The sequence below is a fragment of the Saimiri boliviensis genome, chromosome 19 (genome assembly GCF_048565385.1).
Source record: "Saimiri boliviensis isolate mSaiBol1 chromosome 19, mSaiBol1.pri, whole genome shotgun sequence".
Lineage (NCBI taxonomy): Eukaryota > Metazoa > Chordata > Mammalia > Primates > Cebidae > Saimiri > Saimiri boliviensis.
This window is the reverse complement of record NC_133467.1, coordinates 30,049,328-30,066,423: the sequence shown is the minus strand read 5'-3', so window position 1 is coordinate 30,066,423 and position 17,096 is coordinate 30,049,328. Positions and strand designations below refer to the sequence as shown.

Here is a 17,096-nt window from a genome sequence, read left to right as displayed (position 1 = left end):
CATCTGTGCCGGCGCACCTGGGCTGCATTCCATTCCCTGCCCACCCGGCTCATGCTCTTGGCTCTGCCTGGAGAGTTCGTCTTTGCCCTCTGAGCCTGGTGAGCTGGGGAACACCCTCGGAGAGGAGCCCCACGGCAGAAGCGATGCGACGCCCCTGGACCACGGGCATCTGTTGCTGGCCACACTTCCCACGTGCTCAGCCACTTCAGTCACTGGTGCCTCCTTGCACTTTGGGAAGGTGACCACTTCTTGCTCACTTTGGATCTTTGCAGTCGCGCATGCTGTGGTGCTGGATGAATTATTAATACTAGTCGACTCTTTATCCTCATCAAGAGGCTTAGACTCAGTCCTTTACCACCTGCAAGGATACATTTTATCCATTTATACATATAAAATGTATAAATGTATATATTTTATACATTTATATTCTTACTTTTAGGACCTGGGCTCCTGTGTTATACGATGACAGGATTCCCACTGGTCTGAGGGAGCTGGGTTAGGAGCACCAGCAAAGAGACCGAGACCCGTGGAGTTGGGGCCGTGGAGCTGGGGCCGGGGGAGCTGTTTGGGCTCTGCAGAGGCTCTGGAAGCCGCCCCAGCCCACGTCAGCATCGCCTTCCTTGGGCTGCCCCAGACCAGCCTCCCTGACACAAGACAGGCAGGACTGGCCATCACCCCGCATGGTCAGCACAGCTGGCCAAGCCTTGGGGGTGGTTACAGTCATCTGCTTTGTGGGGGAGATGGAGACATTCTTCATAGTTCATGATATTTCCTAGTTTCATATAGAAGCCAGGCTCTCTCTGGTATTGTCATAAACTGACTCCCCTCTTTGTCTGCTCCTCCCACCCGCCCTCCTCCACTCTAAACCAACCCCTTCTACAAAATGCATCAGGAATTGTAGTTGCTGAAGTCTGGGAATCTGCAGAGCCTTGGCCACGCGGCCGTTTTACTTCTCTGCAGTAGCCGGGGCTATTCCCAAAGCCAGGGCTATCTGGAGCAGAAGTGCCTTCTCAGATGGTACCAATCCTACCCAAGCCCCGGCTCCAATTACTGACGACGTTTTTCCTCCCTCTGTCCTACAGCTACACTATGGCCAAATACTTTGTTTGCACAGCCAAAAATACATTCTAATTTACTTGTTTCGGATTTTTTTTGAAAATGTTATAACTCTCCTGAGAATAACAGTAGACATTTTAGGACATCACAAAATCAGGATTGGAAACCATGGGATAAAATCTTTCTTTTAAAAGTAGCCCTGTTTACAACCACATCTTACATAGCTCAAAAATCAAAATTGCTGGATTCAAGAAACAGCAAACAAGCTTTCCCAGGTAGCAAATGAGTGGCCCGTGTCTATTTCAGCCAAAGGCTTTTAATTTAACTGACGGCGGGAGATGTCAGCCCATCACAGCCTTCCTTGGCCAGGCACAGGCACTTTGGGGGCTGCAGAGAATGTTAGGGTATAAAAATTCCATCTTTGAGACGGAATTTCGCTCTTGTTGCCCAGGTGGGAGTGCAACAGTGCGATCTCGGCTCACTATAACATCTGCCTCCTGGGTTCAACGATTCTCCTGCCTCAGCCTCCCAAGTAGCTGGGATTACAGGCATGCACCATCGTGCCTGGCGAATTTTGTATTTTTAGTAGAGGCAGGGTTTCTCCATGTTGATCAGACTGGTCTCGAGCTCCCAATCTCAGTTGATCTGCCCACCTTGGCCTCCCAAAGTGCTGGGATTATAAGCGTGAGCCCCCTCATCTGGCCTTTGCAGTGACAGACTATTGAAAATAATTCCCAGAAACAAACTTATGGAAGTTCCACATCACCTAGACGGCCAAAGCTTTCTTCTTCTCTGGGCCACCCCTCCTCTCACCCCTTGGCATTTGAAGAACACACTACATCTGTGTCCATGTCTATTTCTTCTGTAGTCGACGTAAAAGGTAAGAACACCAGCTCCTCTGAAAAATGCCACAGGCTAGTCTTGAAGCAAACCTTACATCCTCAGCATGATGATGCTATTCTAGTTGAATAGAATACTGAACAAGAGAAAATGTCATTTCTATGACCAGGTAGAATGCTGGGACCCAGGGTTTCTCTGGGCATCAGCATCTCATCAGGCTACTGGAGGGGGACAGAGTTCTAAGGGCCCCTGAAAACAGCAGAAAAGCTCACTGGTGGCAAAGCCCTGGGAAGGCAGCTGGGGAGAGGCTGGGTGCTGGGACCCAGGTTAGCAGGTTATGGAGACAGAGGAAGACTCACTCCTGGCTAGCAAGGGAAGAGGCTCCCAGGCTGGCAAACACCATTGCCTGATGGCGTGCAAGGTGTGTGGGTCCTACCTGCAGCTCATCTTCATTGTTAGAGTTCTAGCAAACTGTGGTGGGGCAACAGGGATTTTCAAATATTTGGAGGAACATTCCCTCTCACCAAAGGTGACAGGAAGCTGAAGTGGTGGAGGTATGGGGGCCCGGGGAAGTTCACTCCCACGGTAGAGGAGGAGGTGGAGTGCTGGCTTCAGGGCCTGTTCTCAAGAGCACAAAGGCCAGGCTGCTCAGAGCTTGCAGAAGCGGTATCCTCTGCTCTGACCCCAAGGCAGTCTAGAGAAATACAGCGGGATCCCCGCTTCAGAAACTTAAACATTCTCTCCTGTTCCTACCCTCACCTCTGAGGCTCAAGAACTGCCTTCTTGCTTAGCTTCCTCCAGGCCAGGGTTCATGAGATTTTGCCCTGGGGATCATTTTTAGGGGCTATTTCCCTGCTCTCACTCTGCCATTATTCTGAAACTTTCACCCAATAAGAACCCATTCCTGTATCATGGCCTGATAAACTTCCTGCAGAAAACCATAGCATATACTGAGACCCAGAGAAGGCTGAGATTTGGCCAAAGTCATACAGCTATCAATGGTGGCGACCAGAGTGTCTGACTCTGCAGGTGCTCCATCACCACCCTGCCTCTGGCAGCGGCTGGCACCTTATGCTGAAGAGGGATTCGGAATGAGGCCGCCAAGGGCGTGCAAGATGGGAAAAGGGAAAGATCTGGACAGGGCAAGCCATATCCTCTGTCAAATCAATATTTCAACAAATATTTGATAAAATTATTACTCAATGACGTTATTTTTCAGTGGTGATTTAACGAACGCTTGGTTTAGTTCTCTGTGGAAGGACATTTGTAACTAGCTCCCATTTTTCCTGTTTCAGTTCCTTTTTCCCTACTTTCCTATTTCACTGCTCTGAGTTCTCTTGGGCCATGGAGCTCCCAGGCACAGAATAGGGCTACATTCTCTAAGCTTCTGGAACATACCTTGTTTTTTTAGACCTAACAGTCAGGAGGCTTCCCTTCTCTGCTTAGAAAACTCCTACTCATCCTTCAAATCCCAGCTCAAATGACACTTCCTTAGAAAAGTTTCCCCAGCCTTCCTGGCAGCCAGGCCAAGCTAATATTCCTTCTTTCCCTTCCCTGTTTCTCCATGTCTCTGGTACAGCACGTGTCACACGGCGCCATGATGTTTCTGTGCTCTCCATGGGTGGGGCTCATGCTTTGGTGCTAGGGCCCATGGCACTGGGTATTTCCCTGCTCTCACTCTGCTACAAATCTGGGACTTCCCCCACAGTAGAAACCCTTTGTTCTTTTGTGGCCTGGTAAACTTATGGCAGAAAAATTCACTAATTCATCACTGGATACCCCAACACCCGTCATAAAGCCTAGTGTACAGAAAGCACTCAACAACTATTTATAAAACTGCCTCATGAAAGCAAATCCTGGCTTCATTAATTTACATATATATTTTAGAAAAAAGAGTCCCATTCTTGCCACTGGCACATTTTCATAACACACAAACTCTAGATGTTAAAACGAATCGTTGGTCAAAGGCATAACTCCACTTGCCATTCCCATGAGGAACTTTGACCATCTGGCCTCTCCTCCTCTCAACATATTTTCAGGCTCAGCCTAGGCCATGTACAGTGAACTTACCTATGACATTCCGGATGTCATCTTCTTCTTCAGGGCTCAGCGTGGGACTGGCAGGGGTTGTTTGCTGCCCAGCAGGAGCATTTTTCCCCATTGAGTCTGTTCTGACTGTGGTGGGAGGCACGGGGGCTGTGTGCGTAGCTTCTGTCAACTCCTCCCTGGGAGGCACTGCCGGAGGAGCTGGGGCTGTGGGTTGCTGGGTGGCTGTGTGGGCCATGGTGGTGGCTGGTACCTGAGGAGAGGGCTGCTGGACTGATTCCCTAGAGGGATCTGGAGATGCTGAGGCTGTTGGGAGTGTTGCAGAGAGTGGTCCCACTGAGGCAGGGTCGGCGATGCCGGGAGCTGAGGGAGAGGGCTGTGGCAGTGCTGAGGACCAGGCTGTGGCCCGAGTGTTCAGGTCGGTTGCTGCAGCAGTGCTGTGTCCCTGACGGGTGGCTGCCGGTCTCCGGGTGGCACTGGCCAGCAGGTCGTTGTGTCTCAGGAGCTGATCTTCAATCAGCAAATCCACTCCATTCTCACCACTGAAAAACTCATCTTCTGTGAAACAAACACAAAGTTCACTGTGGCACAGAAGAGAAACAACCTACAGATGACAAAGAGCACATGGCCATGGGCAGGTGAATGAGAGGGAGCCTTTCCTTACCACGGTGGCCTGAGTTAGAGAGGGGGCCTGGCTGGGATTTCGGAAGAAGCTGGACAGGAGCACAGATGGAAGGACACTGTATTTCCAGGAGGTTCCTCTGAACAGACTGCAGCCACGCACCCCCCCCCCCCCCAGGGCTCAGGGGTCACTGGCAGGACGCATAATCATGGGCCCTGAACCCCAATGGCTGGGAGTGAGTCATCCAATCCATCCATCTAACAAATGTTTTTGGTTTTTTGTTTGTTTTGTTTTTGAGACGGAGCCTTGGTCTGTCACCAGACTGGAGTACAGCGGCATGATCTCGGCTCACTGCAACCCCCACCTCCCTGGTTCAAGGGATTCTCCTGCCTCAGCCTCCTGAGTAGCTGGGATTACAGGCACGCGCCATCACGCCTGGGTAATTTCTGTATTTTTAGTAGAGACGGGGTTTCTCCACGTTGGCCAGGCTGGTCTCCATCCCCTGACCTCGCGATCCACCTGCCTCGGCCTCCCAAAGTGCTGGGATTACAGGCATGAGCCACCGTGTCTGGCCTCCAACAAACGTTTATGAAGTTTGGATAACAACAGTGAGCAAAACAAGGATCCTTGACCTCATGGAGCTTCCATTTAGTGGTGGAGACACTAGATAATAGACAACATTGTACACTTGAAGGTGCTATAGGGAACAAAGAGTAGGGTAAAGAGAGTCAAAAAACCTAGAAGGGAAGGGAAAGGTGCAGAGAAGAATGAAGTGGTGAGGATGAGACTCACTGAGCTGGGGAGACGCGCAGCTGCCTGGAGGAGGTAAAGGAGTCAGCAAGCAGCCCTCAGGGACAAGGATTCCAGGGGTGAGTGACCGCAGAGCAAAGGCCCTGAGGCAGGATGCGCCTGCAGTGGCCCAGGTGCAGCGTGGCCAGCGTGACTGAAGCAGAAGAGGGAGAAAGTGGCCAAAGGTGAGATCAGAGAGAGGGCAGGTGTTGGGCATGCATGGCTTAGAGGCTGGGCGTGGACATCGGTTTTTATTCTGAGCGAAACAGGGAAGGCTGCAGAGATGGAACATAGAGAGGCCAACATTTCTTAGAACACAAAGAGCTCTAACTACAAAAAAAAAATGATTAATAGACTTCATGTGCTCATCAAAAGCACCATGAAGGAACTAAAAATGCCGCCCTGCTGACCCCAACTCACGCTGCTCTTCGATGTCATTCTCTTCCTCAGAGACCTTGGCTTTATAGTAGGTGATGCCCCGGATGACGGTGGGCTGGGAGGCTGGCCGGCCTCTCAGGTGGACCTGCCTCTGCAGGGGCCGCTGCGGCTTCACCACCTCAGGTGGAGCCAGGGGTCGCGTCTGCAGGAGCTCGATGGAGTTGATCTGCTGGGACACGGTTTCTTCCTGCAGAAATCGCTCTTCATACTGTTCCTCAGAGGGGACACAAGGAAAGGTCAGGTCACTGGTCAGAAAGGCAGTGGGCAGGTGGGGCAAGGCTGGAGCCGAGGCCGTGCTAATAACAGCAGCACTTCCGAAGAGCCAGGCATTGTTCTAAGCACTTTATACATTTACGTATGTTAACTAATTTAATCTTCTCAACAGTTCTATGAAGTAGGCTCTATATTTATCATGATCATATACAGATCAGGAAACTGAGGCACAGAGAGGTTACATACATTTCCCAAGGTCCCACAACAGGTGAGTGGTAAGGCAGATTGAACCCAGGAAGTCTGGTTCTAGAATCAGTCTCCATGCTTGACTCATCACACTGCCCAGAGAATGCAGTCCTCCTCTGGGCTCTGGCCTAGGGATGCTGGGTGACTTAGATCTGCTGTAAGTTGCTTCCAGTGAGATCCATGTGAGGGGAGGGTGCTTGGCCTGGGACCTGAAGCCAAAGGACCAGGATGCACACCGCCTCAGGATGAAACTTACTAGAGCAACCAGAATAAGCTTCCTAAAACACGTGTCACGCCCATCCCCCAACCCTCGTCCTGCATACTTTAGGCCAAAGTAAAACTGATCTTGACCTAGCCAGCATTCTTCTCTCTTGTGTGTCCTGGACCCCATGCCCTAGGCACTCCGGTCACTTGGCTGACTACTGAAACTCTTGGCTCTCCTGAGCCACTGGATCTATGTTCAGACTGTTTTCTCTGCCTGGAAAGCCATTATACTTCCTTCCCCCAATATAGCTCCTTATTTGTCTACTTCTCAAGGCCCAGCTAAAATCTCAGGCTCCCAGGAAAATACTCCTGGACCTTCTAATTCAGAATTCATCCATCTTCCCCAAGAAGCATTTTGTGCTTTATGGCAGAGATTTCTCATTGACTACTCAAATTCCCTGCCCTCTTGTTTCTTACTAATGAAGTCCTGCTGTTATGGGGATGGCCTTGGGACTGAATTCTGGCCAGTAGGGTATGGGAAGAAGTTGGTGGGATGTGCATTTGGAAAAGTTCTCTGTATAAGGGGAGCTGGCTCAGCTGGGAGGGATCTTTTGCTCTCTTCCTCAAGTCTCTGGACTGAAATGTGGACAGAATGGCTGGAGTTGAGCAGCCATCTTGTAATCATGAGGGGATTTTGAGGATGAAAGTTACTAATGACATCTTGGAGCTAATCATACCAGCTCTGGACTGCCTGCCTCCAGAGCTTTTTTTTTTTACATGAAAGAACAACACTTTCTATTGTTTAAGGCTTATGTTTGGGTCTCTCACCCAAGCTGAACACAAGTCCTAATGAATATAAGTCTGTGATTCTACTGTAACACTTCTCCTAGCTTGCTTTCCATAGGCACTGTTTAGTCTCTGTAGACTACGGGAATCTGAAAGAAGAGAGACCATTTCTTGTTCATCTTTGATTTATCTGGATGGAGGCTCCCTAATATTTGTACTTTGGAATCATAACAAATCCCAAGGAATTGGTAACTGGCATTTGATATTGTCAAACAAATGATGCTTAAAAGTAGGCAGCACATGGCCGGGTGACTGGGCATTTGGATGGCACTATGAGAGTGCCCCTGTGACAGCTCTGATCATGCAGATGGAGCACCTGTCCTCCACAGAGCTGCTGCCCAATGAGAAAGCCCTCATGTCCACAGTGTGGCAGGCTCTCAGGTCCTGCGTCGGCCTGTCCAGGCAGACTCCCTGCCCAGGATTATAATCACCCACCTTTGAAAGCAAAGGACCTTAGGCATACGACCTGTGAACTGACTGTGTTCCGATTCAGGGCCATTCCACAGGTGGGTCCAGCTGCTGTGGTGGCTTCATCAGAGAAACGTGGGAGCCTGAGAGAAGCATGGCCCCCTGCTCCCCAGGACTCTGATGGCTGAATAATGAAGAGACGGCTTCCTGCAGCCACCTAAACCATGAGGTCCCTTCTCAACCAGGGGGAGGGGGTGAGCTCCTTTTAATCCTGTAATTCTAGGCCTTGGCAGAAGCCACCCAGAGAGCAGAGCTCATGTGGAAGCTCAAACCTGTGTTCCTGGATGCCAGGTGCCCCGAGGCAGGGCGGGGCCTTTAGCCACTCCATGTTGGCTGTAGGGACCCGGCCACCAGGACCAATGCACTCCTTTTGCACAGAAAGAAGCAAACCAGGCTCTTGCTTTGATCTTTACAATTTGGCCTGGAGAAAGCCCTGAGTCTTCATTACCCCCAAGAACACCCCCAAGCCTATGCTGCTTTCTCACAAGAGAGTTCATCTGGATGGCACAGCCAATGGGCTCATGTATCTCTCCCTCCCTAGCACACAGTGGTGACCGACTTCTGAAGGCAGGGGACACCTTCTGCCAGCCTGCTCTCTCTGCCCAGGGGAAACAGGCTGACATGCCTGGCTGTGCCTGGGGCAGCCCCCGACTCCGGCTCCTTGCCCCTCCCTCAATTCCTTGTTCTTGCTGGTGATGTAACCTCCACCTCAGCTGTAGGCGATATCTGCTTGCCGGAGATGATATTTTAATGAACACTTATTATGGCCATGTCCCTTTGTATTATTTTTAACCCTTACAACAATGGGGAAGGTAGATGCCATCATTCACATTTTACAGATGAGGAAACAGAGGCTCAGAATCATTCAGCAACTTGGTTAAAGTCAATCAGTTAAGTGGCTGAGAGGAGCGCTTCTCAAGCCCCACAACTCCGGTTGGCCCCAGGCTGCCTGCCCTCAGCCCTGCCTCTTCCTTCCATTAAGCCCTCTGCCCACAGCTGTCACCACAAGACAAACTTGCCTGCCATCCAAAAACTCGCCTGCCTCCCCAAGTCCTCCGAGCCGTGGTCTGGCTTCCACCCAGCAGACTTGGGAGATCCCTCATTTCCCACTGGGAAGAGCAGCCCGGCAGGCTGTCAGGAGACCCTGGCCACAGCCCGTGACTCAGACGCCAAAGGGCATCTAATTACCGGGCCCTGGTCTCCCTCTGCATTGCAAAAGCAGGTTGTCATTTCTTCGCCGCAAACCCCAGGAACTGTCTTTAATTCCAGGCTCTTGGGGAAGGGTGGGAACTGCAGTGCCTTCTCCCAGCCAAGGAGATGGAGCAAGACCATGGACAGCCCTTGCCAGGGAACATATAATTTCCTCAGATCCACTGGCGACAGGCTGCACGGGGCGGCAGCGGCCCCCACCAAGCTTCGATTTCCTTTCTCTGTGAATCCAAGAGTCTGTTGTATGACTTCAGCTCCTGGCGTCGAATGTTCCCAACCCTCCTCTCTCCACTCCCAACCCAGCCCTCAGAGCCCCGTGCCAACCCTCCAGGCAACGACCATCTTAGAGAGAAGCCCTCAACAAATTACCCCTCACCATTCCAAGAAAGCTCTGACATCACCTACAGGAACCATGAAAATAAACCAAACCCAGTGCCCCTTCCGCCCACTTTTTGGCATGGGGTTCACTAAAGAGAGGGACGGCAAGGTCCTGCCTCGGAGCCTCTGGCACCACTTCCCTTTTCTGCCCCACCGCCCTGGTAGGGAAGGATTGTGCTAACTTCAGCGGTGTGATGAATGGGGACTGGAGGAGAGGAAGGGACTTTGCTGAGCAAGGAGAAAAGGGGTTTGGTGTATTTGATTTGGTTTGCTGCTTGCCCTCAGGAAATCTGAGCCGGGTTTCTGAACATACCACATAATGTGTCATCAAGACAACAGATGCATTCTTAAGCTCAGCCAAATGGGAAGCTGGAAGCCAGAGCAGGCAAGGGACGCCTGGTTCCACTGGGCAGCTGGGCCACTGATGCCAGGTGGGCTGAGATAAGAGACGCTGTGCCCCAGCTTTAATGAGTGGGAGACTTCAAGTTCCCTTCCAGCCCACATGTCTTCTGGCCCCTTGGTTTATGAGCTCAGACCCACTCAGAGGTGCCCCACTAAGCAGATTAAACATGTGCTCAGTAACCAGCATGTCAGGGACACCCAAAATGAGAATCAAAATAATTTTTGAAGGAATGTGATGTTTCCAAAAAAGCACCAAAGTAGTCATCATGGGCAAAGCCAGAAAATTATTGGCCTTTCTTATGGCTAGTTTATGGTTTGGAATTGTTATTTTAAGTTACATATTGGGGAGAGTGGAGGGACCATATTCTTTTCAGGGCTTGTTGCCCCAAAAGCCCCAATCTGCCTGCAGTCCTGCCTTTGGAACATGTGTGCCCAGGATCCCCAAACCCAGCCGCTGCCTGCCTGTCACCACTTTGATGAACTGCCCTACCCAAGAGTTTCAAGCCCACATACCCAGCTTTCCTTCCTCTCTGATCCCAATTCTCAGTGGTCCAGGCAACACAGTCCTGCAGAGCAATGCTTCCCCAACGTTCTCCACACCACAGCATACAGAGGAACCAGCTCAGGGGCTCCAGCTGTCTCACGCCCTGCTTAACCCACACTCAGAACACCTCCCTGAAGCCGAGGAGATTCCTCAGTGACCCACCTGGAACTCACTCCCTGGAAACCAGTGTGCCACAACTCTGCCATCTACCATCAACCCCTGGTAACCAGTTAAGGTAAACAAAGTCTCTCTTAAATGCTGCCATCCCCTGGCTGCCCACTTGATCCAGACCTGTCTCGCTAATAGTGTGCCTTGCTGATAGGAACCTTCAAGTCCTGCCACCAAAACTTACCTGTTTCCTCTTCCACTCTTTTGGATTATCTTCCAAATTAATGCCTATTTCTTAGACAACCATTCAGTAAACAACCCAATACATTAAATGGTAACACATTTAACTTTTAGTACATAAACATAACTTAGTAGGATCTGGAGCCAAAAGAAGCAGGCACCAAATGGGGAGGCATTTTCAAGCAAGTGGGTCTTCCGGTATCACTTCAATCATATTAGACAGTGTTCCATTCGTGGCTAACTTCGTGCTAGGGACACAACTGGGTGGGAAGAAACAGAGGTTTGAGACCCTCTGCCACCACTTCCCAACTCAATGAGGGAGAACAGGACCAGAGCTGGATCGATTTCCTTATCTGCAAAATGAGAATATTGATCTCTGTGTGGCCTGCTTTTCTAGACCTGTGATGACGGCCACATGGCATAGTGATGAAAATAGGTAGTAAATTACAAAGTCTCCTATAAATGAGGAGGGAGGGAAGATAATTCATTTCCAAACTGGGGCATTTTTGAGAGTAAAAGAGGGTGCTATTAATAACCATGCCAGGGCCAGGTACCGTGGCTCACGCCTGTCCTCCCAGTGACTTGGGAGGCTGAGGCAGGAGGATTGCTTATGGCCAGGAGTTCGAGACCAGCCGTATTGACGAAAAATACATAGCAAGAACCTGCATTTACAAAAAAAAAATTAAAAATTGGCCAGGCATGGTAGCATGTCCCTGCAGTCCTAGCTAATCAGGAGGCTGAGGCAGGAGGATAACCTAAGCCCAGGAATTTGAGGCTGCGAATGTTGAGCTATGATCACAACACTGCACTCTAGCCTTGGTGACAGAGCTGGACCCTGTCTCTTAAAAAAAAAGTCACGGCAGACAGCAGGAGTAAACCAGGATGGTCCTAGACAAGACAGCATGCATGTCCTCCCTATTTACAAACACAAGAGATGTTCACACACAAAGGTGGGATGTGAGATTGTGAAAAAAACGGGGGCTGGGACTCAGGCTCAGATTTCAGTTCTAGCTTCAACACCTGCCAAACCTCTTGGGGCTTCAGTGTTAATTAAAACGGGGTCAGCTGCTCATCAAACCTACAGAAGCTACAGAACTATTGTATGGATGAAGTGAGCTCCTCTCTGTGAAAGGACTGAACCCTGAAAAGTTCTATGCAGAGGAGAGATGCTGGTGTCACACTTCCAGGGCTTGTGATCAGAGCCCCTTGGAGGCTGGGGCCGTACCTCTGGGTGGGCGTAGGCTGCTGCTGCGTCCCTCTGCAGGGCTGAGCGGATGTCTGGCACGCCATCTAGGATGTTTCCAGAGCAGTTTTCTTTGCCTTGCTTATTCATCTCGGTTCGCATTTCTTTCATGTCCTCTTTGATTTGTTCGTTTTCCTTGGTGAGGTTTTTAGAAACTTCCTAAGAAGGAAAAAAATTAAAAGGATGATCCATTAAAGTATCCTGAAGACAAGCAGGAGGCAGCTAGCAGCCATCTTTGCTCAGAGCACAGAGACACAATGGACAGGCGGAGAAATCATCCAACAAGTGATTGGGGCTAGAGAATGTGTCCAGTCCTGGGCAGGGCACTGGTGCCAGGTCCCCAGGCAGCATTTCCAGGGCAGCTCAGTGCCGGGATGTCCAACTACAGGAAATACTGCCCGAACTACCGTAGCTGTTCTATTAATAACACGGCCAAGTCTCTGGGCCACCAGGACACCGGGCTCTTTTTCTGTCCTTTGCATACAGCCCAGCCTTACCCAGTGTTGAAGAACATTAATGAATTCCATTGACTCTCATCCCATACATGTGAACCAGTAGCTCGGTAACGAAAGAGGGGCTTTTAAAGCAATTTTAGAAGAGGTGGCAAAAAAAAAAAAAAAAAAAAAAAAAAAAAAAAAAAAAAAAATCCAGTCTGCTTTTCTAATGACCATAAACCATTCCCTGGCACTTTAAAAGCATCATTTACATAGAAAATTGATAGTCCGGCTTCAAACTTTTCTATTTACCCATAAAAACTGTTTCACTAAATGACCTCTTACTTGGCAAATTAGAGCTGGTTCATACCAGAGATGGCCAAGGCTGCATTTCAGTCAGTCAGCACTGCTGAGTTCCCCCCGAGCGTCTAAGTCCAGTGCTACAGAAAGAAAGGCTTTAGGTATCCCCGGGGCTCTGGACCTGGGTCGGGTTGGGGAGCTGGCAACTGTAACGGGATGGACCAACCACGTCAGCTTCTGTAAATGGCAAAGGTGAGAGCAGGAGAGTGGAGGCATCCAAGGCAGCTTCCTAGGGAAGGTGAACACTGAATGGGAGTTCAATCAAGAAGAGTTGTCAACAGCCTTAGAAGTGCCTCCTCTCCTCTAGTTATTTTTAAAGAGGTTTGGCTACACTGAGATCCAATTTTGGCCCTCATACTAAGGTTTCCATGGGCATCTAATTTTTTAATGTGATGTTCTCCTTTGGGCCCTGTTTATGAGGTTGAGGAAGGGACCATGTGAAATAGAAGATGTGTTTGCTTTCCCTCTTTCTTTAACAGACAGATGCAGGAAGTATAAAATCTCAGTCATTGCCAGGCTCAGCCCTCCAGCCCGGGGGTATGCTACTAACATCCTAGAGGGAAGACCCAACGGAGCAGAGCAGGGGACGTGGGCATATCCAGGCAGTGACACCCAGACACTGCGGCTCCTGAGGCTCCTACAGGGGCTGCCCAGAGAGCCCAGTAGGTGCTTGTTAAATGAACCTGGCTTTGAAACCATCAGCCATGCCATTCTTATGGCATTTCATTGCATGCCAGATCCTGAGCGCTGAAAGGGCTCAGAGTGTTCCGTGACACTTAGGCTAAACCAGCCTCTCTAACTTCACAGAATTAACTAGGAGAGCTAACGTCCATGAGAAAGAGGTCTTGTTTTAAGAATGCCCAGAATGGGCCGGGCGCAGTGGCTCAAGCCTGTAATCCCAGCACTTTGGGAGGCTGAGGCGGGTGGATCATGAGGTCAAGAGATCGAGACCATCCTGGTCAACATGGTGAAACCTCGTCTCTACTAAAGATACAAAAAATTAGCTGGGCATGGTGGCATGTGCCTGTAATCCCAGCTACTCAGGAGGCTGAGGCAGGAGAATTGCTTGAACCCAGGAGGCGGAGGTTGCGGTGAGCCAAGATCGTGCCATTGCACTCCAGCCTGGGTAACAAGAGTGAAACTCCGTCTCAAAAAAAAAAAAAAAAAAAAAAAAAGAATGCCCAGAATGAGTGATCTTCCTGGGTGCGCAGTCACTCCTGATAGGCGTTATCTATCAGGAGGTCAAGTGTAATGGGTAAGAGCATGGATTCTGGAGGAAACTGCTATTGCTAGATCTGAGATCTCAGGCACGTTACTGGAACCCCTCTGCTTCAGTTTCCCATCTGGAAAATGGGGATAATACCAGCACTTTTCCTACGGGTTGTTACGAGGCTTAAGTGAGTTAACATATATGGATATGCATGAAACATACTGGACTAAGTGGCTATTATTTTTCATAGAATGTCACAGCTGGAATGGACCTAAGAACTCATGCCTAATCTTTCATTTCACAAAAAGAAAACTGAGGTCCAGAGCAAGAATATGACCTGCCCAAGGTCACTACAAAAAAGTGGCGGAGTGGAACCAGCACACAGCTTCCTGGCCTTTTCTCCTTCAGCTCGCTTGCTGGATTGCTAAGAACACCAGGAGAGGATCCCAGCACAAAGACAGCTCTCAGCAGCGCCAAGCACGTCAAAAAGCCAGAGCATACTTGCAGTCTGGTTTCAGGATACATGACAGGATATGCACAGATGCTGAAAAATACGGAAGCGTTTGACTCTCATAAATCCTCACTATTCAAAGTGTGGTGTAGAGACCAGCAGCATCAGCATCACACAGGTGCTTGCTAGAAATGCAGATTCTCAGGCCCACTCAACCCTGCTGAATCGGAATCTATATTTTAACGAGATCCCTAGACGCTCTGCATACACATTAAAGTTTGAGAAGCACCACCTTAAGTGGAGAAAGCTTGGGGCATGGCTCCTTGATAAGCAGACAGAAATGTGTGACAAGGGCTGTTTTATAAGAGCTGAGTTCTTTCTGGGACTGATGGGAAAGGTTTCTGGCCTCTTAGTGCGGTTCAAGCATTTCTGCAATCCATAAGCACCTGCTGAGAGCAGCACCTGTGGATGCCCCTCCTGTAGCTATCACAGCCTAACACAGATCACCAAGCCCAGCAGGTGCAGGGATTCAATGTGTTACCTTTCTATGAAGGCATTCACGTGCTCAGTGCCACACTGAAGGTTCAAGCGTGAGCAAGGCCACTGGGATCCTGCCCCGGTGAAGGTCACCCTCCATGAGGGGGAAAATAGGCAACAGACAAAGAAATAGACAGGAAAACATCAACTAGTAAAAAGTGCTCTGCAGAAACTCTGCCAGGCTAATATGGCAGATGCAGGCATTGACTCCTTGGCCAGGTCCACAGGCTTCTCTGAGGAGCAGACTGAGGGGGGTCCACACCTGTGGCCCAGCACTGGCCCTAGGACTCTTCTAAAGGTGCTGGCACCTCTGGGTGGACTGGCTGGCTGGGCCTAAGTATTAGTAGATCTCGCTGGATTCCTCAACACCGCGCATCAGTGGGCGTGGTGTGCTGTGAGGCAAAAAGCGGCCCCCCAGGTCTTGGGGTTTCTAGGGTCCTAGAGAGCCCCTTCACATTGATTTATAGTCTCCCAGCCCCTTTCTGGTGTCAGTGAGGAGGCATTATTTGGCATTTCCAAAAAGGAGGGTTTCAGGCAAGCCCGCCCTGAGAACCCGGAGGGGCAGTACACTTTATTCCCCTCATGGGAATGGCAAAGCCCACCAGCTGCCTGAATCAACAACAGGCTGGTGGTGGCATCACCCCACTGGCCTGCAGGCTGAGCCAGCTGGTGTCCCCCAGGACAGCAGCCGCAGCTGCCTCTCCTTGGCCACCCCTAGTCAGCCACCTCCAACCCAGGGGTGCTGACCCTCAAGAGCTCCCCACTCTTCCCTGGAACTCTGCACTCCTCACACCAAGGGCCTTTTGTGAAGTGATTCTCAGGAGATGCAGCGAATGCCACCTGCACAGGGTGCCTTTGATTCTGCCCTGGCAGATGAGTGAACCCCATGACCTCATGCCTCAAGCTCTTCCCCCAGGACAGCTGCAGCCTTGACATTTATAGTGTGTGCAACTCGGCTTGTGGGTAGCGCTGGCAATGTGGCAGAGGAGGTGGGAACCATGCCTGTCTGGCAGAAGTGAGTGTACCCATGGCCCCTGCCAAGGACCCTGGCACCAAGAAGAGGGAAGGGAAGAGGAAGGTTAGAGCAGGTAGACACAGGGCTGGGACAGAAGGCTGGACACAGACAACTGGCAATGAAAGTTTTGAGAACCTTGTCGTCATGATTCCTTGGGCCAGGCAGAGCCAAGGAACTGAGAGGTGTTCATAGAACAAGTGCCATATGTGGGAGAGGTATGCAATTGGGCATTGGAGGGTGCCTGATGGGAACGGGTGCCACGCTGCCAGCTGGGAACAGGTGTCCACTGCTGACTGCAGACAGAGGCACACACACCAGAGGGAAGAGAGCGTGCAAACGAGGCAGGGACCCTCAGCAAAGGGGAACCGGATGCAGGTGGCATTAGGGGTACAGCCACCAGTCAGCCCTAGTCAGCATGGCTGGTGCTTTGACAAGCCACAAAGGGCCGGCACAACCAGATGCGTAGACTGATGGAATAGGTATGAAGGGCACAGACCGGGTCCTGACCTTGTCCAGCTCTTGTACACGTGTGCGTGTACCTGGCTGAGACTGTGTAGTGGTTTAAGCCAAAACCTTGGGACCAGGGGAAAGATGACCACAGGGCAGAACTCTGGCGGTTCTCTGTGGTCTTGTTTTTACAATTGGAACCAGGGACGGGGTGTGCGTAGGGGAAGAAGATGCTGGCTCTGGAGACCAGGTGTAAACCACACTACAGTCACAGCCTGCTTATATAACCACACAGGGCGAGGGATGAAACCTCTTTAGGCTCCAGGTGGAAAAAGATGGAATGATGACATCTACCTCACCCAGGCTTGGCATGGAGGTGGATGAGGTGCTGCATGTGGTACAGTGCTGGGCACAGAAATCGGGCTTGAGGCATGTGGATGAAGCTGGAGTGGGAGGGACCCTCAAGGTTTCCATAGCAAACATGCAGGTGGAAAAAGAAAGGGAAGCTAGGGCTTGGTATGGCTGGCATGGGGAGGAAGGTAAGAAGCCAAGGCTGGCATGCTGTAGAGAGACACGCTAGACACCTGTGGGAGGAGGCGAAGCCAGACTACAGGTGGGCCAAACCCCGGCCCCAAGACACACAGCAGGTGCATGCGGCCACATCTGAGGAGGCTGCCTGGGAGGCTGCCTGATAGGTCCTGTGGGCATCAGGATTCCCTGGCAGATAGCTGGGTGTGCACAAGGCTAAGG

General features: G+C 50.6%; 1 protein-coding gene across 1 annotated transcript in view; it reads right to left on the bottom strand.

The window, feature by feature from the left end:
* Positions 1 to 17,096, bottom strand: part of OLFML2B (olfactomedin like 2B) — a 40,033-nt gene that overhangs the window by 10,889 nt on the left and 12,048 nt on the right. Inside the window, exons 4-6 of the mRNA XM_003943382.3 lie at positions 11,875 to 12,051; positions 5,774 to 5,999; positions 3,967 to 4,500 (exon numbers count right to left, since the gene is read on the bottom strand). Coding sequence (XP_003943431.2) covers positions 3,967 to 4,500; positions 5,774 to 5,999; positions 11,875 to 12,051 — 937 coding nt within the window. The remainder of the gene's footprint in view (positions 1 to 3,966; positions 4,501 to 5,773; positions 6,000 to 11,874; positions 12,052 to 17,096) is intronic.